The sequence below is a fragment of the Cherax quadricarinatus genome, chromosome 92, assembly GCF_038502225.1.
Source record: "Cherax quadricarinatus isolate ZL_2023a chromosome 92, ASM3850222v1, whole genome shotgun sequence".
In the NCBI taxonomy this organism is placed as follows: domain Eukaryota; kingdom Metazoa; phylum Arthropoda; class Malacostraca; order Decapoda; family Parastacidae; genus Cherax; species Cherax quadricarinatus.
Window position 1 is genome coordinate 2,313,153 of NC_091383.1, and position 23,629 is coordinate 2,336,781.

A 23,629-nucleotide genomic window follows, 5' to 3' on the forward strand; every position below is an offset into this window, starting at 1 on the left:
GCCCACCTTTCTGCCAATAATTACTTATATCTCACCCTAGCTTCCTTCTCCCTTAGTTTATAAACTTTGACCCCCTCTTACTTATTGTTGCCATTTTCCTTTTGTCCCGTCTACCTCTTACTCTAACTGTAGCTACAACTAGATAATGATCCGATATATCCGTTGCCCCTCTATAAACGTGTAATATACATTAAATATACAGATCAATTAATTATCCGAGTTTGTCTCCACCATGGGTTATTATTGAGCACCATATACTTTACGAAAAAAAATAGCAACTTTTTATTTTTTCCAGCAGCCACAGAGTGTTTTAGCCAAGCCCAAGAAAGTTGAGAAGAAAGTGCTGCCCCCAGTTGAAGTTGATGGTCGAAGCGAGTTACTCAAGGCTATCAGAGAAGGTAAGTAAGAGTAGGCTAGTCTAAACTGCTTTAATGTTGTTATAAAACTTTTGTGCTGTAGGAGTGTGAGCAAGGTAACATTTATGAAGGGTTTCAGGGAAACCAGTTAGCCGGACTTGATTCCTGGAGGTGGGAAGTACAGTGCCTGTACTCTGAAGGATGGGTGGAGATATGTTAGTTTTTCAACGATAGCATCACCATGCCTCTGGCAAGACAGTGATGGAGTGAGTGCTGATGAAAGTGCTTCCTCTCTTTTGGGTCATCCTGCCTAGGTGGGAGATGACTGATGTATTAAAAAAAAAAACGCATGTAGGGGAAAGAAACCTACAAGGACGTTTTGGTGCTGTATGCAGATTATTTGTGTATTGTTCCAGTCACTGTATTGTGCCATTTTATTGTTTATATATGCTTGTTAATGGCCTTGTATATATACTTGCAGGTATCCAGCTGCGTCCGAGGGTGGACGACGTCAAGACTAAGCCCAAGGAAGACCCAGACAGTATTGATGTTGCTTCCATCCTGCAGAGAAGATTTGCCTTTGAAGTTAGTGATAGTGAATCATCTTCTGATAGTGAGTCTGATAGTGACGAGTGGGACGAAACCAGCGCATAAAACGTCTGGATGGAACCACTTTTTAGCTTCTTCATGCGAGCTTCTGTCTTTTTTTAGCCGTTACAGACAGGATCAGAATATTCAGTGTATTCCCACATACCATGACTAAAGGAACTAGCACTCTACCAGAGTATCAGTTGAAATGATGTTTCTTAGTCGGTACAAGTCATGGTTCAGTATGTATCCTTTCTATTTTGAATGCTATGGTAGCAGGTGAAACACTTTTATGATTCACTATGTGTTTTGCTTGACCCCAAGTGAGACAAAACAGTATGGCCCATATCATAGGCCTCTGTAAGACTGGATTTGTGTTTAGTCCTATGATGGTATTGGTCAAAATTATTCAGAGACAGAATTTATATGGAATTGTGACCCCTTGTGGCACATAATGTGGCCTGTGGTTATGAAAGTCACTATATACATGGTGAAAGATTTATATTCTTTTGGGACCATGTAATCTATTTGTATGGTTTTTCAACACCTATTTAATTTGTAATTTAATTTCCCACAGCAGGTATGCATTGGAAAACAAATTAAGGAAGCTACATTGTTATGGAATATTTTTTATAGTTTCTTAATACATTTGTAAATTAGTTCCTTTATTGTATATGCTTTTGTTTGTGATATCCTGTTGCCCTTCTCTTGTTAATACAGACATAACTATTGTGTATAAATTTCTGGCTTATGTTAAGTTCTATTTCCAAAGACAAAGCTTTTTAATTAATATATAAATCTATATATATAAATTTCTCTCTGCTGGTGACTGTCCCTCTCTATTTTTCCTGTCCTTTTGTCATGTATATTATTGACCGATAGTAAAGAAAAGATGCAAATTGCATCAGGTTTTATGGAGATTTTGTTGCCCTTTGTTGAGCTTTATTAAGTTATGTGTTAGTGAAGCTCACACAGTCGAACATGTGAGTTACATATGTGCAACACCTGGCTGGATATTTTGAATACCTTTTGATAACCAGTGGCTTTTTCAGTTCAAGAAAGAGTATTAACTGGTGACAGTTGAAGATGAGGGTAATCAGTCCCTCAGCCTTAAAGAATGGTGACAGTAGTAGATGAGGTTGTCAGTCCCTCAGCCTTGAAGAATGGTGACAATAGTAGACGAGGTTCAGTCCCTCAGCCTTGAAGAATGGTGACAATAGTAGACGAGGTTCAGTCCCTCAGCCTTGAAGAATGGTGACAATAGTAGACGAGGTTCAGTCCCTCAGCCTTGAAGAATGGTGACAATAGTTGATGGGGTTGTCAGTCCCTCAGCCTTGAAGGATGGTGACAGTAGTTGATGGGGTTGTCAGTCCCTCAGCCTTGAAGGATGGTGACAATAGTTGATGGGGTTGTCAGTCCCTCAGCCTTGAAGGATGGTGACAGTAGTTGATGGGGTTGTCAGTCCCTCAGCCTTGAAGAATGGTGACAATAGTAGACGAGGTTCAGTCCCTCAGCCTTGAAGGATGGTGACAATGGTAGATGAGGTTGTCAGTCCCTCAGCCTTGAAGGATGGTGACAGTAGTTGATGGGGTTGTCAGTGTCTCTGCCTTGAAGAAGGTATTCACTTCCTTAGATTTATCAAGGCTAGTAGCCATCACCATCAAGACAGTGACCATCACCATCAAGACACTGATCATCACCATCAAGACCAGTAGTCAACACCATCAAGACTAGTAGCCATCACTATCAGGGCTAGTAGTCAGCATCTTCAAGTTGGTTAGACTGATTACATCATCTCTGGTCTGCAGTAAATAAACTCTGTATTGACTTAAAAAAAGTTGCTGGCTTGTGAAAAAAATATTAAAAATAAATACCCAGGTGTTTTACATACAGTAAACTTTGAGTATAATGGACTAATCTGAGGCGGGATTGTCAGAGTGTCCATCAAGTCGGATAAATGTTGAAAAATTTTAAAATATGTAACGAAGTACTCTACTGTACACCTAATGTAGTACTGTAAACATTACAGGAGTTAAAAGTACAATTTATCCAGTAGACTCTACTCATAATTTTCAAAGTCCAATATATCGAAGGTTTACTGTACATCTTGATCCATCAGCTTGTTGGTATTGCATACCATTAATATTAAGAGGGGAACATTGGTCCAATGAAGGTTTGTTCTGCATTATGGGGTCTTTCCATCACTTGCTGGCAGTGCGAGCGTTGCATCTACATTATTAACTCGTATGTGATATTAGGTAACAATCTTAGTTCTGTGATGGACGCTTTTTGTATGCTGGAACTCGATGAATAATTCACATTGCTTACTAGAGATGTAGCTAATTACTTTTCTTCCTTGTATGAAACATTTGCCTGTACTGTACCTACTAGGAGTTGAGATGAGGATGTTGAGTCAGGATGAGTAAGATAGGCGAGTTGGAATGAGTAACGTAGGTGATTCGGGATGAGTAAGGTAGGCGAGTTGGGATGAGTGAGGTAGGTGAGTTGGGATGAGTAAAGTAGGTGAGTTGGGATGAGTGAGTTAGGATGAATATGGTAGGTGAGTTAGTATTTTTCACTTTAACCCTTAAACGGTCCAAACATAGATATACATTCACTCGCGCAGCGCCCCAAATTTTTTGAGAGAAAAAACAAAATTTTTTAATAGGAAAAAAGAGTATGTGGTACCCAGGCGTTCCCAATTTTTTTCATATGGCGCACACTGAGTGCACACACCCATTCTCTCATGTCTAGGCATATCGTGCCAATGTTGAATGAATGACGAAGGAAACGTATATATACGTTTGGGGTGCTACGTGAAAGAACGTATATATACGTTTGGACCGTTTAAGGGTTTTTATTAATAAAGACTAAACTTGCTTAAAATTGTTTTAAATGTTGTAACATTACTGGACCCTTAGATAATTAATGAAAACAACCAAGGGAGGGTGATCCAAGAAGAAAACACACTTACCATCACTCATCCAGTAGCTATCTTGCCACAAGTGTGTACACATCATAATTCCAGTAATACTACTACCCAACATCTTTGGTTATCATTCCTGTGTTGGTACTAAAGTTTTTTTTCCTTCTCCAGAATCTAAGGTTAACCAGTTTTGTCTTCAATCCCTTCATAAGTGTTACCTTGCTCACACTCAGTGGCACACCAAGCCATAAAAATCACTAACCAAACTCCTATCAAGTACATTCATAAGCACTTGAAGATTCCTTTACCTCCTCCCTCCAAAATTTTTTGTTTATGATCCCTATTCCCTCCTTTTCTCTTCCCCCAAGATTTATATGCCCTCCTAGCTAGTCTGTTTATCCATCTTTTCTGAATATGCAAACCACCTCAACAACCTCTCCTCAGCCCTCTGAATAATACTTTTCATAATCTCCAAGCTCTGAATTCTCTGCATGATATTCACAATATATTGCCATCAAGCACATCTTCACTACCTCCAGCCTCCTCACTGCAGTGTTGAAAACCCATACCTAACACTTTACAAGTGTTCGTACCACTATACAGTGGACCCCCGGTTTACGATATTATTTCATTCCAGAAGTATGTTCAGGTGCCATTACTGAACGAATTTGTTCCCATAAGGAATATTGTGAATTAGTCTGTTTTAGACCCCCAAACATACACGTACAAACGCACTTACATAAATACACTTACATAATTGGTCGCATTGGGAGGTGATCGTAAACCGGGGGTCCACTGTACTTTGGTATAGTCCCCCTTTTGCCTCCATGGATAAAGTTCTTAAATCTCTGCAGATATATCAGTGTACCACCCATTTATGTTTCCCTTATCAGTTTTATGGTTTGCCTCTTGCTTCATAGATCCACCTGCCAATAAGTTGACTCCAAAATATTTAAATACATTTACTTTGGTTATTCCAAAATTCCTGAGCATATTTTGAAAGAAATTCTACAGCTGAATTTTTATTTAATAGTGTTGTTAAGTCAGAAGAAAATGGACACATAACCAGACATAATGTGGTGAAGGAAGGATGGTGTAATGGGGTGATACATACTAATAGGTTCAAACAAGGTTGCTTCCACCCAGAGAAAAAAGCTGGTTGGTTGGTGGTGAATCAAAGGTGAGAGAGAGCCAGAGGAGGCTTGTGATTGGTGAGGGATCAAGAGAGAAAGAGAGAGAGAGAAGACTTGAGTGGTGGTGGATCAAGGTGAGAGAAAGGCAAAGCTCGTGATTGGTGATGGATCAAGCATGAGAGTGAGATGATGAATCAAGGGTGAAAGACAGAGAGGTTTGTGAAGGTGATGGTTCAAGGGCTTGTGCTCTGATTGGTGGTGTCAAGGGGAAGAGAGAGGGCTTGTAATTGATTTTTGGATTTTCTCTCTTGCTTTTTTGGCTCAAATTTATTTATTTTTTGGTTGTCTGGTACCTGTGTAGAATTTTTTCCAGTCTTGCAATACATATTGGGAATATGAATTTTGATCTTGACCTGTTTTCTTAATTGTTTCATTTGTGTTGATAACATGACCAAGTTGACTTGGTGGGAACATCAGTGCCTGCACTCTGAAGGAGGGGCTGGGATGTTGCAGTCAGTGGGTGGGGATGTTGCAGCCACTGGGTGAGGATGTTGCAGTCAGTGGGTGGGGATGTTGCAGCCACTGGGTGGGGATGTTGCAGTCAGTGGGTGGGGATGTTGCAGCCATTGGGTGGGGATGTTGCAGTCAGTGGGTGAGGATGTTGCAGTCAGTGGGGTAATCTAATTGTGGTGTCAACCTATCTGTGGAAAAACGGAGATTGAATGAACGCTGGGAATGTTTTCTTCTTTGGGTCACCCTGACGGAACATAGCCATGGTCCTACAAAACATCATTCACCCTTTTGGGTTTAGCCAGGGAGACCTGAAGTAAAAAGTCTTGGATATAGGGACCTAGTAAATACAAGGAAGTACAGTAACTTAGTTGTGCATTCTTAGGGTCCCAGCAATTATTGTTACAATATACGAGGCAGTGTGGATAGCATAGTAAGGTTCATCTTGGCATCTTTGGTTTAAAGAATGTATGTATATGTAGTACATATAAAACACACAGACAAGCAGTTAATTCCTGTACATACAGAAGGTTGTTAATTTACAAAATCCCACTAAGTTGAATATATGCAGTTCCTTGCATCCTTATTCACTACTTTTATTAATTACTTTTTTTTTGCAGTCACTTATTCCCTGCAAACCTGTCAAGTCTCCTATGTTTTTCACTATTATTTTCTATACAAACATCGTGTGTGCAAGTTTCGACCCCTGGTGCCCAAATTGTAAGTCTGGCACCATCTCTCTAGGTATATTTTTGAATGGCGTTTTGAAGACATTTTTATTTTTGCTATTCTTAAGATTTGATAAATTGTCCATTGCGCCTCTTGTTCACACCCAAACTTAGACAAAAATAATAATTTTGCCTTTTATTTAAAGGCCTCTTGGTTCATTTTGATTATGATCTTGTCTTGGTTAAATCAGTGTAATTGTTTTATTTTGCTTATTATCATTAACGTTTTATAATTTTTCCTCTATTGACAGTTAAAATTATATTTGGCTGTCATTGCAAGCGGTGAATTAATACAAAAACAGTCATTGATTTATCTTAGAAAGATCCAATTAAATTTACACTTAAAACGTAAGGAGCACTGCAGTAGGCCTACTGGCCTGTGCTCGGCAGGTTCAAGTCTATGGTCTTGTGCCAGAAGACACAACTGTTGGTCCATTCATTGATTAAGCTTTAAGGATTCAGGTTTGAATTTTTTGTTCAGTAATTGTGTGTATTTTACAGTAATTTTGCAGTAATATAACCTGCTGCACTAAGTCATCTTTTGAGTTATAAAAGAGCCATGTTTTTGATATTCTTGAATACTCACTCAAGGTGCTGAAAGAGGGAAGTAAAGTCAACTTTTATTAATCTCTATGTAGTGCATTTCTCTTCTTCCAAATGCATATGAAAATGTGGACTCAGAATTGAGTAGTATGAAGTGTAAAGGCCATTTCGTGTGCTATTCAATTTTGGATGAGTTTTTAATTGCATTTAGAAAATATTACACAGTACAGTGGACCCCCGGTTAACGATATTTTTTCATTCCAGAAGTATGTTCAGGTGCCAGTACTGACCGAATTTGTTCCCATAAGGAATATTGTGAAGTAGATTAGTCCATTTCAGACCCCCAAACATACATGTACAAACACACTTACATAAATACACTTACATAATTGGTCGCATTGGGAGGTGATCGTTAAGCGGGGGTCCACTGTATTACACAGTATAGATGAGCTTTACGAGAGCTTACAGTATGTCCGAGTATTAAGTATTCTGGAGCTTGTATGCCAGTTTGCTTCTGTGTATCTTAAGTCGCAATGCTGCGGCTGCAACACTTCACAACTAACCTGCATTTGGAGATAAGTCTTTAGACATTGCTTTAGCCATAACACAAATACCAGACTCTCAAGGTCTTTACACACTTGCAAAGAAATACAGAACTGGTAGGACTTGAATCCATGGCTAGTGGGTCCCAAAACTATCATGTCAGTGTGTTATCCACTGGACAATACAGCCCCAAGAAGAATCGTCCAACTAGGTATATTTCTGTATACCATAGGGAGGTTAGCATGGGCCACCACTGTGACCACAAGTGCAGGATTTTACAGCTGCATCCCACACCTGCATGGCTAGAGCACACCACAGCCAAGCTGGTGGGAAATTCATCTAAAAATCTGCATTTGTGGTCACAGTGATGGCCCATGCTAACATTCCTATAATGTACAGAAATACACTTAGCTGAACGAATCTTGTTAGGTAAGTATGGTCCATAGCACACTGACCTGCACGTTTAAAGACCCACCGTGCCATGAGTTCAAACCCCACCCATTCTCTGACTTGACGTTAATATTTATTCCATGCAGTTTTTGCAAAACTGGATGCCTTTAATAGACATGAAACTCCCTGATTATGAATAGCATTTTGACAAGTTATAAACCAAGATTAATGGAACATAAATACATATTTTACTTACCATATGCGTATTCAAAGTTATTAATATATATTTTTAAATACTGGCCGTCTCCTGTATAAATAAATGTAAAAAGTTTTTATTTTTACTTTTAGTAATTTTTACAGGAGTTACTAGCCCCTCGTTCCCATATTAACAATATACATAGTATAAAATGATTACTTATGAATATAAGGATAAATATACCTAAACTTAGATTAAAAAAAATGAAGCGTGGCACTGTGGTTTAGGGTGGATCAAAACCATGTAAAGACCCTTATGGGTTTAGCACATAGTTTTGATTGTAATAATAAAACCATATGTAAAGATTTATCTCTAATTTGTCAGTGTAGAATATCTCTCTCCCTGTTCTAAGTATATAATATACTATATGTCTTCCCTCTTTAAATTTTGTAATGCACAATTTAGTTGTACATCTTGAAAGTTTTATTAAAAGTTCCATATTAAAGTCAGCCGTGATTGAAGTTCTTTATCAAGTTTTATTCTTTATGATGTATTCCTGTGAATGTTTATGCCAAGTGTGTAAGTGAGGTAGCCGATGAAGTTGTATGAAATCCGCATCGTAGCGGAGATAGTTAACGGTCTGATGGCGTGTTAATGGTGTTGGAGTCTGTGTTTCTCTCTGTAAACAGGAAAAAACTAATTTCTTTCGTTAATTTTATATTTTTTAAGCAACTCTTAACAATGGTCAACTTTTCCTCCTAGTGCCGACTGGTTTTTATGCTAAAACCAATTTCTGTACGTGTGTTATTTTGGTCAGTATGTTAATAAAACAGTATGTGGTTTATGGCATTTTATTGAAAGTTTGTGGTCCATCAGGGATGTTACTAATTCTCATCCTATCAATAAAATGCCTTAGACTTTATTTTGTATCTCACTGACACACTTCTTGGTGCAGTCCACCCTCGATATAAAAATTTGATGAGCCAAGTTTGACCACTTACAATATTTGCATCATCGTCAACAAAAGTAAGAAAGATTGTTGTGCTAAACAGTCACTTGACTGACAATCTTGAGTCAGGGATGTATGGGAGGATAAACTGTTTGTTGTGGGGATGAACAACTTGAAGTTGATTAGCAGGGAGATATTTTAAAATTGTATTTGAGCTTCCTGTCTGCTTCTGGGAGCTGGATGCCAGTCTCAGTGAGCTGGACGTTGATTCCTGGGGGCTGGATGCCAGTCTCAGTGAGCTGGACGTTGATTCCTGGAGGCTGGAAGCCAGTCTCAGTGAGCTGGACGTTGATTCCTGGGGGCTGGATGCCAGTCTCAGTGAGCTGGACGTTGATTCCTGGGAGCTGGATGCCAGTCTCAGTGAGCTGGATGTTGATTCCTGGAGGCTGGATGCCAGTCTCAGTGAGCTGGACGTTGATTCCTGGGAGCTGGATGCCAGTCTCAGTGAGCTGGACGTTGATTCCTGGGAGCTGGATGCCAGTCTCAGTGAGCTGGACGTTGATTCCTGGAGGCTGGATGCCAGTCTCAGTGAGCTGGACATTGATTCCTGGGAGCTGGATGCCAGTCTCAGTGAGCTGGACGTTGATTCCTGGAGGCTGGATGCCAGTCTCAGTGAGCTGGACGTTGATTCCTGGAGGCTGGATGCCAGTCTCAGTGAGCTGGACATTGATTCCTGGGAGCTGGATGCCAGTCTCAGTGAGCTGGACGTTGATTCCTGGAGGCTGGATGCCAGTCTCAGTGAGCTGGACGTTGATTCCTGGAGGCTGGATGCCAGTCTCAGTGAGCTGGACGTTGATTCCTGGAGGCTGGATGCCAGTCTCAGTGAGCTGGACGTTGATTCCTGGAGGCTGGATGCCAGTCTCAGTGAGCTGGACGTTGATTCCTGGAGGCTGGATGCCAGTCTCAGTGAGCTGGACATTCGTTCCTGGGGGCTGGATGTTGGCCCCAGGGAGCTGGACGTTGGCCCCAGGGAGCTGAACGTCGGCCCCAGGGAGCTGAACGTCGGCCCCAGGGAGCTGGACGTTGTATTTTTTGTATCTTTCCTCTTCCACCAAGGTGAAAGACCATGAAAAAGAAACACTTTTACAAAAACATCATTCATTTGCTTGCTGTCTTTCCTTGTGTAACAATAACAACATTAGATTTTAAGTTGATGTTCCAAATGTACAACAAAATACTGAACCAGTTTGTCTAAATATCCAATTTACTTCATTCATTTGGTCATTTTTGGCTAGTCATTTCTTAAACATCTGTTAAGGATAAAGTATGTATTTTACTCTATTTTTTTTTTAAATTACTGATACTTATTAAGGACCTAATGGTAATTTTGGGCAAAACTTTGGTGTTTTATTATTTTTTATTAGAGTTTAGGTCAGCATTTGGTGGTCAGTTTGCCAGATGATCCATTGGTCTTTTGAGATAATGGTATCCATTTAGGGCAGATAATGGCATCCATTTAGGGCAGATAATGGTATCCATTAAGGGCAGTTGGTCACTGAAAAGTACTGGTTTGGCCCTTAGAATTTTAACCTACACATTGTACACACATCAGAAGAACATTGTACACACAACACAAGAACATTGTACACACAGAAGAACATTGTACACACAACACAAGAACATTGTACACACAGAACAACATTGTACACACATCAGAAGAACATTGTACACACACAGAAGAACATTGTACACACACAGAAGAACATTGTACACACACAGAAGAACATTGTACACACACAGAAGAACATTGTACACACACAGAAGAACATTGTACACACGTCAGAAGAACATTGTACACACATCAGAAGAACATTGTACACACGTCAGAAGAACATTGTACACACGTCAGAAGAACATTGTACACACGTCAGAAGAACATTGTACACACGTCAGAAGAACATTGTACACACGTCAGAAGAACATTGTACACACAACACAAGAACATTGTACACACATCAGAAGAACATTGTACACACAGAAGAACATTGTACACACAGAAGAACATTGTACACACACCAAGAGACCTAAACTGGCGTGTGAACACAGCCAGATTTATGGGGTTTAATCTTGCCAAGTCATTTAGTAATTTGAATAGTGGGTCCCAAGAGCTGGAGCTAAACTCTAAATTACACACACAAACTTTACAAATACACACCAACTTGTACAACAACTTGGCATGTGCACAGCTTACCTTCTTTAGTTACAAACTGTTCATATACCAACACAAACAGTTTGCTTTATTTGAAGAAGACTCACGGCAAGACTGGTCATACCATTGATGCAGTTCACTCTATTAAAATTAAAGCAATAGTTCAAATCATAGGTTTAAATATGTTCACTATTATATAAATTAAATATGACTGAAGTCATAATGTAAATTAAATATGACAAAGTCTTAAAAATTCCTAGTTATTGATGTGTTACAGTACAGTGGACCCCCGCATAACAATTACCTCCAAATGCGTCCAATTATGTAAGTGTATTTATGTAAGTGCGTTTGTTCGTGTATGTTTGGGGGTCTGAAAGGAATAATCTACTTCACAATATTCCTTATGGGAATAAAATCGGTCAGTACTGGCACCTGAACATACTTATGGAGTGAAAAAATATCGTTAACCGGGGGTCCACTGTATATTGTTGCCTCTATATTTTTTTATCATTTGCAAATGTTTTTTATATAAATTTCATTTAGTACCTGAGTCTTCATTAAATAGTAAGTGTTGAATCTTAAATATTATGTATAATTTCAAAAAGGAAATTGATCTTTAATAGATCCTGGTGGGTTGTTGTGTGACCCCCAAGGTGAGTGCTGGAGTCAGGAAGCTGACAAAGACTCGGCTGCACTGATTGAGAGTTTTAAAAGCTGTGTATGTTCTTTATTGTATGTGTACGAAGCTTTGTGATAGTGCGTACACACTACCAGTTAATTTTTATTATTATTATTATTATTATTATTATTAACACATCAGCCGTCTCCCACCAAGGCAGGGTGACCCGAAAAAGAAAAACTTTCATCACTCACTTCATCACTGTCTTGCCAGAAGCGCACTTACACTACAGTTATAAAACTGGTACATTAACACCCATCCTTCAGAGTGCAGACACTGTACTTCCCACCTCCAGGACTCAGGTCCAGCCTGCCAGTTTCCCTGACTCCCTGCATTTAATATTCTTAGGAAAATGCTTCGTCTCACTAATGATAGAGCGGCAGGACTTTGCAGTGTTATATAACGGAGAAGTGTGAGGGGCATACATTCATGGGGGGGGGGATGCCAAGCCCATAGGTAACAAACATCTGGGGAATAGGTAATTAGGCTTGTAGCCATTTCCCTTGAAAAGGATTTAGGCATATTGTGAGTTAGTTTTGTTTAAAAAATCTGGTGCAAACTACCACATGGAGAAATTCTGGAGTAATGTTTTCTGTGTTGTGTAGGCATTGGTAAGTGTGTTGATAATGGTATAAAATACCAACAAGTTGATGATCAAGACACACGTTCAGCAGTTGGGTATGTTTATTGTTGAAATGTTTCACCTACACAGTAGACTTGTTTAGTCAAATACAGAGGCAGCAGAGTGGTAGTGGAATGAAGATAATACAGTGGACCCCCGGTTAACGATATTTTTTCATTCCAGAAGTATGTTCAGGTGCCAGTACTGACCGAATTTGTTCCCATAAGGAATATTGGGAAGTAGATTAGTCCATTTCAGACCCCCAAACATACACATACAAACGCACTTACATAAATACACTTACATAATTGGTTGCATTGGGAGGTGATCGTTAAGGGGGGGTCCACTGTATAATCAGTCCATCACCCTTGGAGAAAAAAGTTAATGGTCTAATTACATTATCTTCACTACTACACTGCTGCCTCTGTATTTGACTTAACAAGCCTACTGTGTAGGTCAGACATTTCAACAATAAACATACCCAACTGCTGCCCATATTTTAATCATTATTGATGAGTGCAATTGTCTCACGCAGAAAGATAAAGTATAAAAGATATACTAATTAGAAACAATGGCAGGTGATGGTAATTAGGTACAGTACTAGGTAGCATTTCAGGGATATCCTCTGCTCACCTAATGTGTTTATTCCAAAGAAATGATTTAATTCTTGGTTAACAACCTTCATTATCATTTTCTGTAAACGAAGAGACTTTGTAGAAACAGTTTTGTGTGAACAATGTTTTGCTCTAGAACTTGATCAAGTTGTGATGAAACATTACACTGAGTGAATGATGAATTGAACACATGTTCAGCATGTATTCCTTGATGTTGCTGTGTCTGACAAGTTGCATATCAGTGGTATTTGATAGCAACAAGATGATGAATTAGACGCATGCTCAACATCTGGGGGATTCCTTGATGTTGCTGTGTCTGATGAGTTGCACATCAGTGGTATTCATTAGCACCAGATGATGAATTAGACACATATTCAACATACGAGTGAAATATTACCCCTGTTCAAGCTTCTACAGTCTCTACTATCATTGGCAGTAGGTCATTTTGACCTATCATTCTCTGTAGTGATAACCTACCATTAATGGTCTGATTTTTGTGTGTAACGAGCAGGTTTAAGCTGAAGATTACTGTTACATCCCTCTCAATGCTGCTCATAGCAGTGATGTGGAATGTTTGTGTTTATTTGCTAGTTATATTGCAAGTTAAAATGTCTAGCATGACAGTCTGTTGACTTACGCCAGTTGCAACAAATAACATGCAAGTATCAGTAATGTGAGGTGCAAAAGGTTTTTGGATGCTGTTAAAACCCTAGACAATGTTTTGATATATGTATGTACCTTTTGTATATGGCCAGTGTATTGGAAGAGTGACGAGAGGCAACACTGTAGTCCTCTTCTCCAATATACTACAGTGAAACTGTAAAACATTGTGAATATCATCCTATTAACTGTATCATGTGGTGCTACTAAGATGGACAAATGGCACTTGTGAAAATGTATATTGTGAAAATAGTTGGGCCTTAAGCTGTAGCACCACCGTCAGGCTTGTTCATCGGATACACGGCATTGCTCACTATGTCATTAACAACCCCAAGGTAAAAACCTAACGACTGCCGTTGAATAAATGAAACACTGGATGGAGACTTGACCCAATAATTTATACTTATAAACCAGGGAATAGGTTAGGTTTGAATTTATGGCAAGTGAGTCGTAAAACTCCAGGCTTGTGCGTAAACCCTGGTTTATTTCCAGTCGTGTTATTACGATTTTGAGAGTCACGCTTTTAGCAAACCCAGCACTGCCACCTCAGGCTGAGTGGTTGCAACACCAAGTCAGCAATGTCGGTGGACTACAATTCACATCTCCATCCAGACTTTCATTTATTCACGTCTCGAACAAATTTGTAGTTGGTTCTTCCTTGAATAATTTAGATTGAGGCTGTTTTGAATGTATATCAGATATGAAGACATGATGATAGTGTTTCTCGGTGATTCCCATGAACAAGTTGTTTTCATTTCATCTATGTTACAAATCATATAATCTCCCCAGTTGAACATAAACCCATACCATGCCTTTAAATATCTGTATAGCAACACTTAGTTTCCTTTGCATCAAAGACCATATCATTTTCATATATTTTTAATTTATCTTTCTGTTTTGACTATTATTTCTTTACACTCTGACTCAGGTGAGAGATAACTTACACTGGTCCAGGTGAGAGATAACTTACACTCTGGCCCAGGTGAGAGGTGACTTACACTCTGGCCCAGGTGGGAGATAACTTACACTCTGGCCCAGGTGAGAGATAACTTACACTCTGGCCCAGGTGAGAGGTGGCTTACTCTGGCCCAGGTGAGAGATAACTTACACTCTGGCCCAGGTGAGAGGTGGCTTACTCTGGCCCAGGTGAGAGATAACTTACACTCTGGCCCAGGTGAGAGATAACTTACATGTACAGTACTTACTTTCACACATTCCTTACCTACATAACCTGTCCAAATATCCCTTACATATATACCCTGTCTCCACATACCAACATACCCTGTCCTCCACACACTGGACCTACGTTGTCATTATTCCCATGAACCTCCAAGACCTGCACCACCATACATTCACAAATCATTCTATTTCTTTTTCCAGTTCAGGCAGTGTTAATTTATATCCCTTTCGAAAGATTATAAATTCTGTATTTTCCAGCACATAAGGCGCACAGTGTTCCCAAGCAGTTGTAATGTTAGTAAACATCTGATAAAGCCTAACTTGAGGCCTACCCTTGATCCTGATCTTCACTATATAAACCTCAGGCTGACTTTCCAAGACCTCTTTATATGGGTGGGGAAAAGCGTGCCTTATATGCAAGAAAATACAGTACTGCCTCTGATCTTAATTGTGTGTGTGTGTGTGTGTGTGTGTGTGTGTGTGTGTGTGTGTGTGTGTGTGTGTGTGTGTGTGTGTGTGTGTGTGTGTGTGTGTGTGGATGTGTGGGTGTGCAGGTTCTGTCTTAATCTTGCAGTAAGTTATTTCCCCATTACGTACATTCTCTTCCTTCACTTCAAAACATGCTTCATGGCGCAAATGAATGTAAGAGATTTTCTTCTTAATAAAATTGTGATGATAATTGTTTTTTCATTTCCTTATACCGCTATGTTACTTTCAGAAATATGACTCAAATAAAATACAAATGAAAAATCTAAATCTGATTTTAAATACAGTGGTTCCCCGAGTTACGAACTTAATTCTTTCCAGAAAGCTGTTCCAGTGCCATTACCGAATGAATTTGTACTCAGAAGGAATAATGTAAATTAGATTAGCCAATTTCAGACCCCCAAAAATACATAAAAGCACTTACAAAAATACAGTGGACCCCCGCATAACGATTACCTCCGAATGCGACCAATTATGTAAGTGTATTTATGTAAGTGCGTTTGTACGTGTATGTTTGGGGTGTGAAATGGACTAATCTACTTCACAATATTCCTTATGGGAACAAATTCGGTCAGTACTGGCACCTGAACATACTTCTGGAGTGAAAAAATATCGTTAACCGGGGGTCCACTGTACACAAAAGCACTTACAAAAATACACAAAAGCACTTACAAAAATACACAAAAGCACTTACAAAAATACACAAAAGCACTTACAAAAATACACAACAGCACTTACAAAAATACACAAAAGCACTTACAAAAATACACAAAAGCACTTACAAAAATACACAAAAGCACTTACAAAAATACACAAAAGCACTTACAAAAATACACAAAAGCACTTACAAAAATACACAAAAGCACTTACAAAAATACACAAAAGCACTTACAAAAATACACAAAAGCACTTACAAAAATACACAAAAGCACTTACAAAAATACACAAAAGCACTTACAAAAATACACAAAAGCACTTACAAAAATACACAAAAGCACTTACAAAAATACACAACAGCACTTACAAAAATACACAACAGCACTTACAAAAATACACAAAAGCACTTACAAAAATACACAAAAGCACTTACAAAAATACACAAAAGCACTTACGAAAATACACAAAAGCACTTACAAAAATACACAAAAGCACTTACAAAAATACACAAAAGCACTTACAAAAATACACAAAAGCACTTACAAAAATACACAAAAGCACTTACAAAAATACACAAAAGCACTTACAAAAATACACAAAAGCACTTACAAAAATACACAAAAGCACTTACAAAAATCACTTTTACATAATTGTTTGAGGTGGGAAGTGTTGGAAATTCGAGGTACCACTGTACACAGTTTAGAGAAACCATTAAGTTGATAATCAAGATGTTTGTGCAACATATCTTTGTAGAAACATCAGGGCAGCCAGTGGCTTGTTCAGTCCAATGCTCAGCGTTCTATAACCCTGTCGGGTTTAGTGCATAATTTTGATTATACAGTGGACCCCCGCATAACGATTACCTCCGAATGCGACCAATTATGTAAGTGTATTTATGTAAGTGCGTTTGTACGTGTATGTTTGGGGGTGTGAAATGGACTAATCTACTTCACAATATTCCTTATGGGAACAAATTCGGTCAGTACTGGCACCTGAACATACTTCTGGAGTGAAAAAATATCGTTAACCGGGGGTCCACTGTAATAGGTTCAATGCAGAAAAGTTGGAGAATAAGAAAATTGAGATAATCAGTCCCTCAGGCTGGAGTCAGTGTGTTCATCAGTTCCAGGCTGAGGGACTGATTACTTCAAACAACAACAACAACTCACATATCACCTTTCTCTGCACTGGACTGATGAAGTCACCGGCTGGTGAAACTTTCCCAGAATAGTCTCTTATTGACTCTAGATTGCAATATTACTCACCACTAAGAGATCACCCACACCATGGGTATGTGGGCACTACCACCCACACCATGGGTATGTGGGCACTACCACCCACACCATGGGTATGTGATCACTACCCCGCACACCATGGGTATGTGGTCAATACCACCCACACCATGGGTATGTGATCACTACCCCACACACCATGGGTATGTGATCACTACCACCCACACCATGGGTATGTGATCACTACCACCCACACCATGGGTATGTGGGCACTACCACCCACACCATGGGTATGTGATCACTACCACCCACACCATGGGTATGTGGGCACTACCACCCACACCATGGGTATGTGATCACTACCACCCACACCATGGGTATGTGGGCACTACCACCCACACCATGGGTATGTGGGCACTACCACCCACACCATGGGTATGTGGGCACTACCACCCACACCATGGGTATGTGGGCACTACCACCCACACCATGGGTATGTGATCACTACCACCCACACCATGGGTATGTGATCACTACCACCCACACCATGGGTATGTGATCACTACCACCCACACCATGGGTATGTGATCACTACCACCCACACCATGGGTATGTGATTACTACCACCCACACCATGGGTATGTGGGCACTACCACCCACACCATGGGTATGTGATCACTACCACCCACACCATGGGTATGTGGGCACTACCACCCACACCATGGGTATGTGATCACTACCACCCACACCATGGGTATGTGGGCACTACCACCCACACCATGGGTATGTGATCACTACCACCCACACCATGGGTATGTGATCACTACCACCCACACCATGGGTATGTGGGCACTACCACCCACACCATGGGTATGTGATCACTACCACCCACACCATGGGTATGTGGGCACTACCACCCACACCATGGGTATGTGATCACTACCACCCACTCCATGGGTATGTGGGCACTACCACCCACACCATGGGTATGTGATCACTACCACCCACACCATGGGTATGTGGGCACTACCACCCACACCATGGGTATGTGATCACTACCACCCACACCATGGGTATGTGGGCACTACCACCCACACCATGGGTATGTGGGGTATGTGGGCACTACCACCCACACCATGGGTATGTGGGCATACCACCCACACCATGGGTACACTACCCCCACACCATGGGTATGTGGGCACTACCACCCACACCATGGGTATGTGTTCACTACCACCCACACCATGGGTATGTGATCATCACTACCACCCCCACACCATGGGTATGTGGGCACTACCACCCACACCACGGGTATGTGATCACCCACACCATGGGTACCACCCCCACACCATGGGTATGTGATCACTACCACCCACACCATGGGTATGTGGGCACTACCACCAACACCATGGGTATGTGGGCATTACCACCCACACCATGGGTATGTGGGCACTACCACCCACACCATGGACATGTGGTCACTACCACCCACACCATGGGTATGTGGTCACTACCACCCCCCCATGGGTATGTGATCACTACATGGGTATGTGGGCACTCCACCCACATCATACCACCCCCCACACCATGGGTATGTGATCACTACCACCCACACCATGGGTATGTGATCACTACCACCCACACCATGGGTATGTGATCACTACCACCCACACCATGGGTATGTGATCACTACCACCCACACCATGGGTATGTGGGCACTGGGTATGTGGGCACTCCACCCCCACACCATGGGTATGTGATCACTACCACCCACACCATGGGTATGTGGGCACTACCACCCACACCATGGGTATGTGATCACTACCACCCACACCATGGGTATGTGGGCACTACCACCCACACCATGGGTATGTGATCACTACCACCCACACCATGGGTATGTGATCACTACCACCCACACCATGGGTATGTGGGCACTACCACCCACACCATGGGTATGTGATCACTACCACCCACACCATGGGTATGTGGGGTATGTGTGCACTACCACCCACACCATGGGTATGTGATCACTACCACCCACACCATGGGTATGTGGGCACTACCACCCACACCATGGGTATGTGATCACTACCACCCACACCATGGGTATGTGATCACTACCACCCACACCATGGGTATGTGATCACTACCACCCACACCATGGGTATGTGATCACTACCACCCACACACACCATGGGTATGTGGGGGTATGTGATCACTACCACCCACACCATGGGTATGTGATCACTACCACCCACACCATGGGTATGTGATCACTACTACCCACACCATGGGTATGTGATCACTACCACCCACACCATGGGTATGTGGTCACTACCACCCACACCATGGGTATGTGGTCACTACCACCCACACCATGGGTATGTGGTCACTACCACCCACACCATGGGTATGTGATCACTACCACCCACACTATGGGTATGTGGGCACTACCACCCACACCATGGGTATGTGATCACCACCCACACCATGGGTATGTGGTCATTACCACCCACACCATGGGTATGTGATCACTACCACCCACACCATGGTTATGTGAGCACTACCACCCACACCATGGGTATGTGGGCACTACCACCCACACCATGGGTATGTGGGCACTACCACCCACACCATGGATATGTGGGCACTACCACCCACACCATGGGTATGTGGTCACTACCACCCACACCATGGGTATGTGATCACTACCACCCACACCATGGGTATGTGGGCACTACCACCCACACCATGGGTATGTGCGCACTACCACCCACACCATGGGTATGTGATCACCACCCACACCATGGGTATGTGATCACTACCACCCACACCATGGTTATGCGAGCACTACCACCCACACCATGGGTATGTGATCACCACCCACACCATGGGTATGTGATCACTACCACCCACACCATGGTTATGTGAGCACTACCACCCACACCATGGGTATGTGGTCACTACCACCCACACCATGGGTATGTGGGCTCTACCACCCACACCATGGGTATGTGGGCACTACCACCCACACCATGGGTATGTGATCACTACCACCCACACCATGGGTATGTGGGCACTACCACCCACACCATGGGTATGTGGGCACTACCACCCACACCATGGGTATGTGGGCACTACCACCCACACCATGGGTATGTGGGCATTACCACCCACACCATGGGTATGTGATCACCACCCACACCATGGGTATGTGATCACTACCACCCACACCATGGGTATGTGGGCACTACCACCCACACCACGGGTATGTGATCACCACCACCCACACCATGGGTATGTGATCACTACCACCCACACCATGGGTATGTGGGCACTACCACCCACACCATGGGTATGTGGGCACTACCACCCACACCATGGGTATGTGGGCACTACCACCCACACCATGGACATGTGATCACTACTACCCACACCAGTGGTATGTGGTCATTACCACCCACACCATGGGTATGTTGTCACTACCACCCCCACCATGGGTATGTGGTCACTACGACCTACACCATGGGTATGTGGGCACTACCACCCACATCATGGGTATGTGATCACCACCACCCACATCATGGGTATGTGATCACCACCACCCACACCATGGGTATGTGATCGCTACCACCCACACCATGGGTATTTGGGCACTACCACCCACACCATGGGTATGTGGTCACTACCACCCACACCATGGGTATGTGATCACTACCACCCACACCATGGGTATGTGGGCACTACCACCCACACCATGGGTATGTGGGCACTACCACCCACACCATGGGTATGTGATTACTACCACCCACACCATGGGTATGTGGGCACTACCACCCAAACCATGGGTATGTGGGCACTACCACCCACACCATGGGTATGTGATCACTACCACCCACACCATGGGTATGTGGGCACTACCACCCACATCACGGGTATGTGATCACCACCATCCACACCATGGGTATGTGATCACTACCACCCACACCATGGGTATGTGGGCACTACCACCCACACCATGGGTATGTGATCACTACCACCCACACCATGGGTATGTGGGCACTACCACCCACACCATGGGTATGTGATCACTACCACCCACACCATGGGTATGTGGGCACTACCACCCACACCATGGGTATGTGGGCACTACCACCCACACCATGGGTATGTGGGCACTACCACCCACACCATGGGTATGTGATCACTACCACCCACACCATGGGTATGTGGTCACTACCACCCACACCATGGGTATGTGGGCACTACCACCCACACCATGGGTATGTGGGCACTACTACCCACACCATGGGTATGTGATCACTACCACCCACACCATGGGTATGTGATCACTACCACCCACACCATGGGTATGTGATCACTACCACCCACACCATGGGTATGTGGGCACTACCACCCACACCATGGGTATGTGATCACTACCACCCACACCATGGGTATGTGGGCACTACCACCCACACCATGGGTATGTGGGCACTACCACCCACACCATGGGTATGTGGGCACTACCACCCACACCATGGGTATGTGATCACTACCACCCACACCATGGGTATGTGATCACTACCACCCACACCATGGGTATGTGGGCACTACCACCCACACCATGGGTATGTAGGCACTACCACCCACACCATGGGTATGTGGGCACTACCACCCACACCATGGGTATGTGATCACTACCACCCACACCATTGGTATGTAGGCACTACCACCCACACCATGGGTATGTAGGCACTACCACCCACACCATGGGTATGTGATCACTACCACCCACACCATGGGTATGTGGGCACTACCACCCACACCATGGGTATGTGATCACTACCACCCACACCATGGGTATGTAGGCACTACCACCCACACCATGGGTATGTGGGCACTACCACCCACACCATGGGTATGTGATCACTACCACCCACACCATGGGTATGTGATCACCTCCCACACCATGGGTATGTGATCACTACCACCCACACCATGGGTATGTGATCACTACCACCCACACCATGGGTATGTGGGCACTACCACCCACACCATGGGTATGTAGGCACTACCACCCACACCATGGGTATGTGGGCACTACCACCCACACCATGGGTATGTGATCACTACCACCCACACCATTGGTATGTAGGCACTACCACCCACACCATGGGTATGTAGGCACTACCACCCACACCATGGGTATGTGATCACTACCACCCACACCATGGGTATGTGGGCACTACCACCCACACCATGGGTATGTGATCACTACCACCCACACCATGGGTATGTAGGCACTACCACCCACACCATGGGTATGTAGGCACTACCACCCACACCATGGGTATGTGATCACTACCACCCACACCATGGGTATGTGGGCACTACCACCCACACCATGGGTATGTGATCACTACCACCCACACCATGGGTATGTGGGCACTACCACCCACACCATGGGTATGTGATCACTACCACCCACACCATGGGTATGTGATCACTACCACCCACACCATGGGTATGTGGGCACTGCCACCCACACCATGGGTATGTGATCACTACCAACCACACCATGGGTATGTGATCACTACCACCCACACCATGGGTATGTGGGCACTACCACCCACACCATGGGTATGTGATCACTACCACCCACACCATGGGTATGTAGGCACTACCACCCACACTATGGGTATGTGGTCACTACTACCCACACCATGGGTATGTGATCACTACCACCCACACCATGGGTATGTAGGCACTACCACCCACACCATGGGTATGTGATCACTACCACCCACACCATGGGTATGTAGGCACTACCACCCACACTATGGGTATGTGGTCACTACCACCCACACCATGGGTATGTGATCACTACCACCCACACCATGGGTATGTAGGCACTACCACCCACACCATGGGTATGTGATCACTACCACCCACACCATGGGTATGTGATCACTACCACCCACACCATGGGTATGTGATCACTACCACCCACACCATGGGTATGTAGGCACTACCACCCACACCATGGGTATGTAGGCACTACCACCCACACCATGGGTATGTGATCACTACTACCCACACCATGGGTATGTGGGCACTACCACCCACACCATGGGTATGTGATCACTACCACCCACACCATGGGTATGTAGGCACTACCACCCACACCATGGGTATGTGATCACTACCACCCACACCATGGGTATGTAGGCACTACCACCCACACCATGGGTATGTGATCACTACTACCCACACCATGGGTATGTGGGCACTACCACCCACACCATGGGTATGTGATCACTACCACCCACACCATGGGTATGTAGGCACTACCACCCACACCATGGGTATGTGATCACTACCACCCACACCATGGGTATGTAGGCACTACCACCCACACCATGG

At 43.2% G+C, this 23,629-nt stretch overlaps 1 protein-coding gene across 8 annotated transcripts in view; it reads left to right on the top strand.

Moving 5' to 3' along the window:
- The window catches only part of SCAR (wiskott-Aldrich syndrome protein family member 3 SCAR), a 67,470-nt gene extending 51,966 nt beyond the window's left edge, over positions 1–15,504 (top strand). For 4 of the 8 annotated variants that reach the window (XM_070104445.1, XM_070104449.1, XM_070104447.1 and 1 more), the window contains 2 exons: positions 296–398; positions 838–15,504. In XM_070104445.1, the coding sequence (XP_069960546.1) occupies positions 296–398; positions 838–1,010 (276 nt within the window). In that variant the 3' untranslated portion in view covers positions 1,011–15,504. The remainder of the gene's footprint in view (positions 1–295; positions 399–837) is intronic. The other 4 variants (XR_011394602.1, XR_011394603.1, XR_011394601.1 and 1 more) reach the window with 4 other exon arrangements.
- The last annotated feature ends 8,125 nt before the right edge of the window (positions 15,505–23,629 follow it).